This window comes from Podarcis vaucheri (genome assembly GCF_965113315.1).
Source record: "Podarcis vaucheri genome assembly, chromosome: 6".
Taxonomy (NCBI): domain Eukaryota; kingdom Metazoa; phylum Chordata; class Lepidosauria; order Squamata; family Lacertidae; genus Podarcis; species Podarcis vaucheri.
In genome coordinates this window covers 34516418-34530282 of record NC_138764.1, presented here as the reverse complement: position 1 = coordinate 34530282, position 13865 = coordinate 34516418, and the positions used below count along the sequence as shown (strand labels likewise).

At 44.0% G+C, this 13865-nt stretch overlaps 1 protein-coding gene across 1 annotated transcript in view; it reads left to right on the top strand.

Moving 5' to 3' along the window:
- The window catches only part of LRRC8C (leucine rich repeat containing 8 VRAC subunit C), a 36739-nt gene extending 23488 nt beyond the window's left edge, over window positions 1-13251 (top strand). The window contains exons 2-3 of the mRNA XM_082227852.1: window positions 1789-1930; window positions 6639-13251. Of these exons, the coding sequence (XP_082083978.1) occupies window positions 1793-1930; window positions 6639-8909 (2409 nt within the window). The 5' untranslated portion in view covers window positions 1789-1792 and the 3' untranslated portion in view covers window positions 8910-13251. The remainder of the gene's footprint in view (window positions 1-1788; window positions 1931-6638) is intronic.
- Window positions 13252-13865: the final 614 nt, after the last annotated feature.

Genomic DNA, 13865 nt, shown 5'->3' with positions numbered 1-13865 from the left:
AGCAAAAATAAGAGGGGGGCGGGGCGGAATAAATCATCCTCCATTTTCTGTGCAGTTCACTTCATGGTCTTTTGAATGATAGCATGGAATAGGATTGTTGTCCTTTGAGAAAAGGTTAGACGGCTCTTTCTGCTGTGTCTGGCAGTTTGTTTCCCTCTCCAGTGGAATTGCAGTGCAGGTGGGCAGTTGTGACCTTTCAATTCAAGCACATTGCTTACATGTGCACCGAGCGCAGATTTTTGCACATGATAATAGCTTCTGGTGCATCTGCATTTTCAAGTGGTGTCCTTGACCGGCTAATGTTCTGCGATGGGGGTTTTCAGGAAAATGTTGAACTGGGTTCCCCCCTATGCTTATTAGGGCACTTTGCTTCAGGAATTTTTCTGATGCCCTCCTAGAGAGTGATCTAATGTTCGCTTTAGCCTTGCTTAGCAAGCAAAGCTAGAAACTCAAATCTGCCGTTCTTGCCGAATACTGTATTTGCAATTGGCATCCATTCATTTTTGCTAATGAGCTTGTGAAACAGAAGAGGGGGAAAAATCTTCCCCACATTGCTTCTAATGGTGTCCGGAGTTTGGATTTCAACACTAGTCCTGGAATCATCAGAGTATCAGAGACTTTTGAAATTGTGAATATGAACATAAGAGGTATTCGTAACCCAGTTGAATTCCACAAGCAAAGGAATGCAATGCTGCAGCTTAAAAAAATGCTTCGTACATAAGGTGAGTGTGGATCTCTGTAATATTCATTTAGCATCCTCCTTATGCAACTGATGATGTGATACAAGGTGTCCAAACAACCCCCCCCCAAAAAAAACCTGTTGGGGCCTTGGAAGGGCAGTGACTAATTCTCTGCTTTTCTAGGGCATAGTACCAGACTGGAGATAATTTATATGTACGTTCCTCAGGGCTACTGGATTGAGGCACTACCATAATGGCTCGGGAAGAAGCCACAGGTGAGCAGTAGATGTGAAGTTGCCTTATTCTGAGTCAGATAAGATCAAAGTTGGCTCATCTAGATCAAAGTTGTCTACCCTGGCTGGCATAAGCTCTCCAGGGGTTTTGATGGGAGATTTTCCCAGCTGTAACTGGAGATAGCAGATATGGAATCTGGGATCTCTTGTATGAAAAGCTTCCACTCCACCATGGAGCTGATATAAATTGGGTCCCCAAGAGCTGCTGGAAAAGACAGAAAGGAGTCTCCCCAGTTGGAACTGACAGGTAGGTTGGGGTCCATAATCAGCCTGTTTTAGAATGAGGCAGGTCCCATTCAGACAGGTCTGGAAAGCAAGGTTTTGAATTCTAAGGAGCAGTTCTCCTATTAGGACAGGTCAGACTTGGGAAGCCCTGGCCTGATAACTCTTAAGTCCCCAATAGAGTTTCCAAGTTTGGAAAGAGCTTGATGCACTCCCTTATAACAAGGGTGGTCAGTGTTGAACTTCAACTCCCATCAGCCTGCCTCGGTCAGGAATGATGGGAGTTGTATTCCAGCAACATCTGGGGCACTGGGTTGCCTTGTGAGGTTCCCAACAAATCAGAGAGCCAGCCTGGGAAACCAACCACTGCCTTGGGAAGTTCAGTGGAGAGACTGGAGAAGAGCTGATGCTACCAAGGACCTCCTGATTTGATGACTAACAACATCTGCTTCTAGGTTTCATGGGCCAGGCCATCACATCAGTGCGAATTTCTGTGACCTCCTTGAACAGAGGAGGAAAACGGGTCTTTTCACTTTTTAAGTTACGTGGAACCAAATAACCATTTCACCCCGCCACCCTTCACTGTCTTTCAGGACGATGATTCCTATCACTGAATTCCGCCAGTTCTCTGAGCAGCAGCCAGCCTTCCGGGTGCTGAAGCCGTGGTGGGATGTCTTTACAGACTACCTTTCCGTTGCCATGTTGATGATTGGCGTCTTTGGTTGCACACTGCAGGTAAATAAACAGGAATGCAATCTGATGCTGCCAAGGTAGGGCTGGAAAACTGTTCCCAAGTGCTAGCAGAGTTGGTCAGAGTGGAAGACAGATAGTCACAATTTCTATTATTATTACTACTACTACTACTACCACTACTCCTGCTACTACAGTTGTACCTTGGTTGACAAACACCTTGTGACTCAAACGTTTTGGCTCCTGAACACCGCAAACCCGGAAGTGAGTGTTCTGGTTTGTGAACGTTCTTTGGAACCAGAACATCTGACAGGGCTTCTGCAGCTTCCGATTGGCTGCAGGAGCTTCCTGCAGCCAATCGGAAGCCGCACCTTGATTTCCAAACATTTTGAAAGTCGGATGGACTTCCAGAATGGATTCCATTCAACTTCTGAGGTACAACTGTACTACTAATCCTTGGTTAAACAATACAGGAGAGAAACTACTAAATGGAACACTTTCCATTTTTTTTTTTAAGTGCTTATAGGTTGGAATCTAATCAATGAACAGAATCCACATGAACATTCTTTTAAAAAACCTGCCCACAGTTCTTTTGGCTCCCTGCTGCTAAAATTCACTCCACTTAAAAGATCTCAAAGTGCACCTGAAAGTTGCAAAACGAAACCTCAGAATTTGTCGTTTCCCCATCAAGTCAAAATGCAAACAATTAAGAAGCTTTGAGCCTGATCCATTTTCTTGCTTGGCAACACCAAGTCCATCCTCCCCTCCCACCATTTTTGTGTGTGATACTTTCTTAAATAGCTTGAATTCTTTGAAGGAAAAAGCAGCACCCATTTCTGCCTCTCTCCCTCTTCTTTGTCCCATTTGGCAATCTCTGGTCTTATTTTTCTCCCTTGGTTCTGCTTAGAAATGACATGGAAGTGTTTGTTTTATTTTGTGCCCTCTAATTAATAAATGTTCCCGAAAGGCAAAATAATGGAAAGTCTTAATGGCTTGCCTGTTAACTAATAACTCATATTAATTCCACAAGGTTTATCTGAAAGTTTAAACAACATCAGATTGTCCGGACTTGTTTAGGGTGGTCTCTACAACAGTGTCAAAAGTTTTGTAACATTCTGTTGGAATAGAATTATGAGGAAGCCCCCGTTGACCCAGGAAAACTACCTAAGGAAGTTGAGAGATGTTCTTTTGAACCATATTAGGCATTGCAAGACCAATACATTCCCCTTGGGGCAACAGCTTGAGGTTTATATTTCTTTTTGCATCTCTCGGTCTTTTCTGGGTTGGATCTACACAGACAGCACAATCCTAACCATGTATGCTCAGAGAAGTCCTATTGAATTCAAAAAGGCTTAATCCTAGTTAAATGGGATTTCAAGGTCCCATCTGCACTGCCCATCATACCACCTTCAGCAGTCATTGCTTCTTCCAAAGAATCTTGGGAACTGTAGTTTTTATTGATCTTGAGAGTTGTTAGACCCCTATTGCCCCTCAAAGAGCTACAATTCCCAGGGTTCCTTGGCAAGAGTGACTGACTGTTAAACCACTCTGGTAATTGTAGCTCTGGGAGGGTAATAGGGCTCTCCTAACAACGTAGAACCTTAGAGTTGGAAGGGACCCCAAGGGTCATCTAGTCCAACCCCCTGCAATGCAGGGATCTCAGCTAAAGCATCCATGACAGGTGGCCATTTACCCTTAACAAACTACAGTTAAAGGATAATGGGGGGGCGGGGAGCCATGTTCAAAATGGTATGAAGCTACTTTAAATGTGTAGTGCAGAAGGGGACTCAAAAGTCAGTGATTTCAATGGGTCTGATCTGATATACCGGTAAGTATTACTAAGTCTGGATCCAGCCCTGTAGTGCCCGTGGTTATCTTACAGTTAATTAAATTAGAGACTGTGCTTAATATTAGCAAATAATAATAATAGTAATATTAATAATTTATACCGCACCCTTCCCGGTTCAAAAATTGGGCTTAGGGCAGCTAACAACAAATTTAAAACACTTAATTGTAAAAGCAGCATAAAACACAATATAAAAACATGAATAACAATAAAATTCAAAATTCAGAAATCAGTTTAGGGGAAATAAGCATTAGATATTCCCCAGGGCTAGCTGGCTGAATTGGTCCTACTTGGGCCAGTGAGGAGGCCAGGGGAGAATTAGCTGTGGGCTCTCAGAGTGGGTAATCTTCATAAAAGGGGAAGGGGAGGGAAGAGAAGGGAAGGGAAATAAAAGATCAGGCTGAATTCAAATTAAAGGCCAGGTGGAATAGCTCTGTCTTACAGGCCTGATGGAAGGAGGTTAAATCCTGAAGGGCTCTAGTCTCATGGGACAGAGCATTCCACCAGGTCGGAGCCATCACTGAAAAGGCCCTGGCCCTGGTGGAGGATAGTCTGACTCCCTTAGGGCCCGGAACCTCTAAACTATGGTTATTCATAGACCTTAAGGTCATCTGCGGGGCATACCAGGAGAGGCGGTCCTGTAAATATTAGCACATGACTCCCACCAAAAAAATAATAATGGGAATGGTGGTTTCGCCCTCACAGCACTGCAATTGCCAGCAACCTTAACAAACTACAGTTCCCAGTTTCTTTGGGGGAAGCTATGCGCTGTAAATGTGCACCGAATGTGCTTTAAATGTACATTGCGCATCTGCCCTCAGGAACAAACTGAGCTGTGTTCAGGTTGCCCATTTTGACCTCGTGGCATGGCTGCCTGCCTCTTTCTTGGCTCTGGCCGTTCCTTCTTTTTGCACTACCGAATCCTTAAACTATTGCATGAATATACTGAAAATGGATCTTGTTTGGCTATAGAAGCCACCAACCAGTTCTTTTTTGCTGAAGTAAGCACACTCAGAATGTGCAAAGCGCGCACAGCTCCGGGAAATGGCATGTGAGAATGCAAATATTTGCATTCCTGCCTATTGCTATTTTATAAATGCTCTTTCTAGATAGCAAGCTGTGCCTTCAACCGAAGCCAATGAGGATTTTTCCCTCCTGGCATGAATCTGTGATCGCTCAAGTAATGCCAGTAGCCGAGACCAATCCATCATCTGCAGTGTCACTGTTATTGATAACAGTGCTAAATATTTAATTTAGAGGGTAGAATCCTGCGAGGTGTCTGGTTCCCTGTCAGACACATGACAGTTGAAAGCACCCGAGGAGCCTTGAGCACTTTGTAATGGTACATTACAGCCGCATTTTCGGGTTGCGCCGTCCTCGGAAACAGCGCCAGACTAATTGTACCGGGGATGGAAAAAGAAATTTGTCATCCGCAGAACTGTGGTCGTATATAAGCACTGATGTGGTGAGTCATTTCTCCACTGTGTTCTGAAGGGAAGTAGATGCTTCTCCACATGCATGGACTTCTTCCTTGGCAAAGCCTTCTCATCTGTCTTGCGCATATTCGCCTTGAAAGGGCTGTGAGCATCCACTCTGTGTGGCAGCGGACAGAACAATTACCACCAGCAGCACAGTAGTGGCAGTGTCATAGCGTGGGTTGCCAGCTCCCGGGGCTGTGCGGAGGGTGTGGGAATGGGAGGGAAATGGATAGAGTACGCATTGCATTCAACTGCCTAACAGCGTCAGCATCACCCAGGAGATCACAGCCGCAGAGATAAGAAAAGAAGAGGCATTCTGTTGTCACTTTCTGGTTTGCATTTTCAACGGAGCCAAGCAACGGAAGAGCGCAGCTGTATTGAGGCAGCATCAGGGATTGACATTTTGCACCCCCTAACAATTTCGCACCTGGGGCAATCACCCCTGTGGGGTGGCCCATGTTACACCACTGAGAGGTGGTAGGTTGTAGCGGTTCCTAATAGCTGTTTGACTTAGAGCAGCCTGCTCCAATTTGGGGCCCTCCGTTCGTTTTGGACTACGGCTTCCTGGATAGCTCAGTTGGTAGAGCATGAGACTCTTAATCTCAGGGCTGTGAGTTCCAGCCCCATGTTGGGCAAAAAAAATTCTGCGCTGCCGAGGATTGAAGTAGATGATCCTTGTGGTCTCTTCCAACTCTACTATTTTGTGATTCCATCAGTGCCAGCCAAGGTGGCTTTGGGTACTGATTTATTTATTTGATGCATTTATCTCCCACCAGACCTCCAAAGCAGCTCAGGTACATGGTCCTCCCCCTCCCCATTTTATCCTCACAACCACCCTGTGAAGTAGGTTAGGCTGAGAGACAGTGGCTGGTCCATGGTCACCCCATGAGCTTCATGGCTGAGTGGGGACCAGAACCACAACCTCCCAGGTCTTAGTGCAACACTGTAATCCAGTGTTTCTCAAGCGTGGGTCCCTGGCTGTTGTTGGACGACAACTCCCATCATCCCTGACCACTGAGGATGATGGGAGTTGTAGTCCAACAACAGCTGGGGACCCATGCATGAGAAACACTATTCTTGACCACAGCGCCACGCTGGCTCTCATATAACCTGAAAGAAGTGGGGATCCTGTAAATCGGCTACAAAAATCTTGAGGGGGAGCAGACTGAAAATATATTATATGTAAATGTGCAATCTAAAGAAGCACAGTACTGTGAGTTTCTGTGTTCATTCCCACAGCTGCTTGATTCTAGTATCAACAAGTAAGGGACATGTCATTGGTCAAAATATTACGATAGCACTACAGGCCATAAATATGTGGTGTAGACCATTCCCTTATTCTTTGAGATCAAGCAGATTGCGTGCTTTTACTTGAAAGAAAAATGGTACAATTTTTAAAATACTTTTTTTTTGTTTGTGTGCATTGCAGGTTATGCAGGATAAGATCATATGCCTTCCAAAAAGGGTGCAGCCTCAGCAGACCAATTCTCACCTTCCCAATGTGTCAAATCTAGACTCTGACGCGACTCCATTTCTTCCCCCCAAGCCATCCACACCTCCTGCTACTGTTGAAATGAAGGGCCTCAAGACTGACTTGGACCTCCAGCAGTACAGCTTCATCAACCAAATGTGCTACGAGCGTGCCCTGCATTGGTACGCAAAATACTTCCCTTACCTTGTCCTCATCCACACTCTGGTGTTCATGCTGTGTAGCAACTTCTGGTTCAAATTCCCCGGGTCGAGTTCCAAAATCGAACACTTCATCTCCATCCTGGGGAAGTGCTTTGACTCTCCTTGGACCACGAGGGCTTTGTCAGAGGTCTCTGGAGAAGACTCAGAAGAGAAGGACAACAGGAAGAACAACATCAGCAGGTCAAACACAGTCCAACCTAGCGCAGAGGGGACTTTGGTCCAGGCTCAGTCTCTGAGATCCATACCTGAGAAGTTCATTGTGGATAAAGGGACCCCGGGAGCTCTGGATAAAAAGGAAGGAGAGCAGGCCAAAGCGTTGTTTGAGAAAGTGAAGAAGTTCCGGCTTCATGTTGAAGAAGGGGACCTGCTGTACGCGATGTACGTTCGTCAAACGGTGCTGAAGGTGATTAAATTTCTTATCATCATTGCCTACAACAGCGCCCTTGTTTCAAAGGTTCAGTTCACTGTAGACTGCGATGTTGACATCCAGGACATGACCGGTTATAAGAACTTTTCTTGCAACCATACGATGGCGCATCTGTTTTCTAAACTTTCCTTCTGCTATTTGTGCTTTGTAAGCATCTATGGATTTACATGCCTTTACACTTTGTATTGGCTATTTTACCGCTCGCTCAAAGAATACTCTTTTGAGTATGTCCGGCAAGAGACTGGCATCGACGACATCCCAGATGTCCGCAACGACTTTGCGTTTATGCTACACATGATAGACCAATATGACCCACTTTATTCCAAGAGATTTGCTGTGTTCCTTTCTGAGGTCAGCGAAAACAAACTGAAACAGCTTAATCTGAACAACGAGTGGACTGCGGAGAAGTTGAGGCAAAGACTGCAGATGAATGCCCACAACCGTTTGGAGCTACAGCTCTTTATGCTGTCTGGACTCCCCGACACAGTTTTTGAAATAACAGAGGTTCAAGCGCTGAAATTCGAAATAATTAACAACGTCATGATACCAGCCACCATTGTGCAGTTGGATAACCTCCAGGAGCTCTCATTGTACCAATGTTCGGCAAAGATCCACAGTGCAGCCTTGGCATTCCTGAAAGAAAATCTGAAAGTCTTGAATGTCAAATTTGATGACTTCCGAGAGCTGCCACCTTGGATGTATGGGCTCAGAAATTTGGAAGAGTTGAACTTGATTGGTTCTTTGTGCCATGACATTTCTAAAAATATAACTTTGGAGTCCTTTCGGGAGCTCAAGAATCTGAAAGTTCTGTACATTAAAAGCAACCTGTCCAAAATCCCACAGTCTGTGGTTGATGTTTCGAGTCACCTTCTGAAAATGTGCATCCACAACGACGGCACTAAGCTGGTGATGCTCAACAACTTGAAGAAAATGGCCAACTTGACGGAACTAGAGTTGGTGCACTGCGACTTGGAGCGCATTCCTCACGCTGTGTTCAGTCTTGCCAGCCTCCAGGAATTAGACCTGAAGGAAAACAACCTCAAATCGATAGAGGAAATTGTTAGCTTTCAACACCTTAGGAAACTCATCGTCCTCAAGCTGTGGCACAACAGTATAACCTACATCCCTGAGCACATAAAGAAGCTCTCCAGTCTGGAACGTCTTTCTTTCAGCCACAACAAGATAGAGGTCCTCCCATCCCACCTCTTCCTCTGTAACAAAATTAGATACTTAGACTTGTCTTACAATGACATCCGGTTCATTCCCCCGGAAATTGGGGTGCTGCAAAGTTTACAGTATTTCTCAATCACTTGCAACAAAGTGGAGAGTGTGCCAGACGAGCTCTACTTCTGCAAAAAACTCAAGACACTGAAGATTGGGAAGAACAACTTGTCCGTTCTCTCGCCTAAAATTGGGAATCTGGTATTGCTGACCTACTTGGACATCAAAGGAAATCACCTGGAATTTCTCCCCCATGAACTCGGTGAATGCAGAGCACTGAAAAGGAGCGGCCTGGTGGTCGAAGACGCCTTGTTTGAAACCTTGCCCTTAGATGTCAGGGAGCAGATGAAGGCAGAATAAGCTCAACCCTCTTAGATCTTTTACAGCAGGGGCAGGAAAACCTTTGGCCCTCCAGATGTTACAGGATTCCAACTCCCTTCAGCCCTAGCCAGCATGGGCACAAATCGTTATGAATACACAAAAAAGCATGTCTGGAAGGGCCTTAGAACCACGTAGTCTGGGGTCTCCAACCCCACTTGAATGTGCTTTACAAAATGATGCCCAGGCTACAACAGCCTTCTAGACACTTTGGACTCCAACTTCCATCATGCCGTCAGCATGGCAAGTGGCCAGGAATGATGGGTTTTGGGGTTCAGCAGCAGCTGGAGGGCCACAGGTTTTTCACTCCTGTTTTACAGAAACCCGTCTCTGTCAAATGCCTTGTACATCACGAGCTAGCCTGAATATGCCTTTAAAGTCTATTTTTTATTATTTTAGTGGTCCCTTTGTATGGACACTTTTGGACTAGGTTGTATATGTATATATATATATATTTTATATATAAAAATTTTACTTGGTTTTCCTCACCCAACGGTGTTTGTAACTGTTCAGATTTTTTATTTTGCCTCAATATGAATGGGTCTGTGTAGTTCTTATTTTGTATCAGTGAAATCAAGTTGCTTGTCTGCCTTAAAAAAGGGGGGGGGGGCTGTCCAGAAATAGGGTCAGTATGTTTCAAGGCATTGAATGAAGGTTACCTATATGAATGTAGATGAATGTACAGTTGCCATAGCAACTCTAAGCCATTCAATTGAGTTTTGTGTACCAGCTTATCCAAGGCTGGGGAACCTGTTGCCCTCTAGGTGTTGCTGAACGACATCTCTCATCATCCCTGACTGATGACTATGTTGTCCGGGATTGATGGGAGTTTGGAGTCAAGCATCATCTAGAGGATCACAGGTTCCCCATCTCTTAAGGCACCAAGTACTCTCTTTCTTCTTTTTTATCCTAGTTGTGGGTAACTGTCATTCCCTGTTCCAGAGGCTCCATTTTGACAATAAAGTAAGTCAATCCTGTTTTGTGGTTGTGGATCGAACCTGTGCTGCCATGGCTGGCAAACAGGAGCCTTGTTCCCTTGAAGATCCTATTTTATTAAAATAATGCTTTTGGCTAGGATTCCGCTCTCTGTAGTGGTGCCAAATCTTTGAGTCACCTTTTCCATCTTTGGGATTTTCAGCCATGGTCAGAACCCTCTGCTAGAGGTTGTGCGCCAACGAAAGGTTGTACTGTGTATAGTGGAACTTCGGTTTTCGAGTGTCTCGGAAGCCGAACATTTCAGAAGCTGAACACCCGAAAACCCAGAAGTAATTGCTTCCGTTTTTGAACGGGTCTCAGAAGTCGAACGGATTCCGAGGCGTGTTTTTCAATTTTCTCAATGAAAGTTGCCAATAGCCCTTTGCTGTTGAATGTTTTGGAAGACGAACAGTCTTCCAGAAAAGATTTCATTTGACAACCAAGGTCCCATTGTACTATGTAAATTTTCTCTCCCACCCTCTTTTTTTAAAAAAAGTGTTGGTTCTCCCCAATGTACATCCGAAGAGCTTTGCAAGTCACAATCATGTAGCCAATGAATCAGCCGAAGAACGCTTGTGAATTTCCTATTGTGAATGCTGTTTGCAATTCTCTAAGGATGGATGTACTACGTAGAATATAGATGTCAAATTGATGCCCACTTAATTGCCGTGGCTTACCCCTCAAAGAATCCTGCAAATTATTGTTAGTGGAGATGTTGAGAACTGTATTAGGGATTTCCCTCGCTTCTTTCATGGAACGACAGTATCTAGGGGTCCCTGAGGAGAGGGAATGATGGTGTTATTGTGAACTGCCTACCATAGAAAGGAGGCAAATATGTAAATTGATTATTATGACATTACCCGTCAAACTGTGAGGCAATGTCTGGCTAGAAATGCCCTCAGTAGAAATGTTGTAACCTCTCCAAATGAAGGTTGTGATTGTATTCCTGTTTGCCTGGGGGGAAACCACTGAACTCAGTAAAACTCACTTTCACCAGAAGATGTCATGCTACAGAGAAAGTCTGATGATTTCTGCTTAAACTTTATTGACATTATGAGTGGAGTAGGCAATATTCAATGTGTTTTTGTTGTTGAAGTTAGCTGTCAATCAGATCATAAAACTGGAGGCCTATTTTTAAATAAGTATAAGAACAATTATCTGTAATTCACAATCACTGCTGCCCAATCCAGGATGAGGTTCTGATCCAGCCAACTTTCTCCTCCTCTTTGATTTTCATTCAACTCATTTCATCCTTATCTGTAAACAAGTCAGAGGTTGAAGCGAAACACCGCACGCTCTACGGTTCTGAGGTTCGGCAGATTGTGAGGAAGAAAGCATTCATTGCTAAAAGTATAAATCTAATGTAAACCAAAGCACTGTCACTACTAATTAATGTAAGTCCCTTTAATGTGCCTGCTCCACCAGTGACTTTCTGTGGTCGCCTGCTGTAGATTAAAAATCTGAGACTATGGTAAGGCTGGGAGCATCGGGGGAAGAGGCTGTGGCTCTAAACTGTGGTTTGCTCCCACTGCAAGGGCTGGCTTCCAATGGCTGCATATCGCCAATAAAATCTAGCAGTGGTAAAGCTGAAGGGTGCTGCTTATATTCACATCCACACCATACAAACACAACACTCTTATACCACTTGTCATGGCTTCCCCCAAAGAATCCTGGGAACTGTAGCCCTCCTTAACAAACCATCATTCCCAGAATTCTTTGGGGGATGCCATGACTGTTCAAGTGACCAGTGTTCAAAACTCCCATTGTTCTAGGTGGATTATGCAACCGGGAATTTCATTAGCGCCAGCAGTTTCTGAGCTCTGGGCGCAGTGCTGCTCCTAAGATTTCCAATTAAAACTGCAGAGTGGAAGGAAAGGAGGACCTTTTTCTGCCTCCCCACTTCCAGCCCCTCTCTGAAGACTGGAGAAGAGACCCTCTTAAGAATATTAGGGGGTGGGCAGGGGAAGGACTAGACTGTGTGGGAAATGAACATAATATTTTAGCTGCCGTTCATTCATTTCCAGCTTTGTATTCTTATTATAAAAAAGCGCACCTGGACATCCCGTTGTTGCACCCACAACCTTGGTTTAAGGTGCCATTTAGCTCCTAGCTTTCATATCTCAGTTTCTAACACTGCAAGTGACACAAGAGTGCTTTGAATGTATGACATAGATGTGACCTGTTTCTTAACCAGAACAAACACAAGTTGCACCAGTGTTTGCGATGTAGGTAATGTGCACTGTATCTACCTGTGAATAAGGGCTGGTTCACACAAACTTTAGTTGGATAAACACACACACACACACACGAGTTGCAATCGAAATTATTCAACCCCCATTGCAGATGTGCGACTGGAGAAGCCAGTATAAGTTGCGTTTTCAACTGACTTTGGGGGAACCACTTGAAGCATCCGTTGTGTTGAGCTATTTCCGCTTTCGTTTGATTTGCTTATTGCAAAGTCTGTAAACCTTGATAATAAACCCAATTTGCAGTTGGGGTTGAATAATTTCAAGTGCACCCACATGCACCCCTACATGGAGGGACATTGGAATAACCACAATTTCTACGACGTTTTCATTAGTATTTTGTTTTGAGATTTGGGCCTGCCATGTTCTTCACATGCTGGGAGGTAAATGCATGTGCTCATTGTACAGAGAGTGGTTTGTAGCCAATAGTCGTCCTGCTCAGTGTAGGCATTTTCATTAACTTCAATGGGCCAACTCTGAGTGGGGCCTAGAATCTTGGTCTTGCAGTTGTGTGAACCAGTCCCCAAAACTGCTGCAGTCAGTGAAAGCATTCATTCCAGACTACAGTTCTCTAGTCACTGGCTTTGAAGAACTTCCATTAACTTCTCTGGAGTTTCTTCAAAACAAATGATTTAAGGAGTGAGCTTTCTTTAAAAGGCCTCTTTCTCATGTATTGAAAGCATTTATTATGGTTAACAGTGTCTTGCATGTATTTTACAGCACATTCTTTTTCTAAACAGAAGTTGCAGATGCTCCTATTAGCTCTAGTTTTTAATGTTTTATAATTGTTTAAAATTATTGGGGATTTTTTAAAATAAAAAATATATTGTCATGTAATGTCATGAAACAAGCTCAGGTAAATGAATGTTCAACTTCTTATTTATATTTACTCTTTTGGTGTTTGTGCAAATCGTGTGCAAAATCATGTTATCAGGATATATTTGAAAAGTTCTTGCTAAGAAAAAGCCATTTTCCTAATTCTTTCCAAGGTCAGGAAGTTATGTCAACAGAGAAATGCCATATGTATTCCGTCATTTTGCTTCGTATATTACAAACGTATATCTGCCCATAGTCAACCGCATAAAACATTACAGCAAATCATGGTCATCTAGTCTGAATCAATTTTTAATTCGTAGTGGTGTAATTGTTGTAAGGGGTGTTTCGTCCTGAGGGAATGCGAAATGTAGTGGTTTTGAAAAACTGGGGCAACGTAATGAAAATAGTGTGTTGAAATAAGCGCATTGAAACAGTCTGGAATTTGATCTTGATGCTGTTTTCAAAACCAAACCGGAGTCATTATACTGTCAGCGTGTGTTCTGTCGTGCTACAGAAGGCACAGTGGGGCAGGGAGATGAAATAAAGTTTGTTCCAAATGTAGCATTTTGAGGCAAACGGTATTCATTTACCAAACTGTTTCTTCCACATGCCTTTATTTCAAAAGTGAGTAATGTCTCCTGCAGAGCTTTGTTTAAATTCATGTGTGTGGCACAAAAGGGAAAGGGTGCCTCCATCCACCTCTAGCCTCTGGCACCCACTCACAGGTGACCCTCAGTAGGGAAAAAAGATGCCCCTCCTTACTTTGGTTCTTTCACCAAAAGGAGAGCCCCATGAGCAGATGCCTGGGAACTAAAATGCATTGAGCGTGGATCTTCTAAAGCAAGTGGTGAGTGACAAGAGGATGAAAATGGACACGACAGAGGCAGCCTCCTTTTTTGTT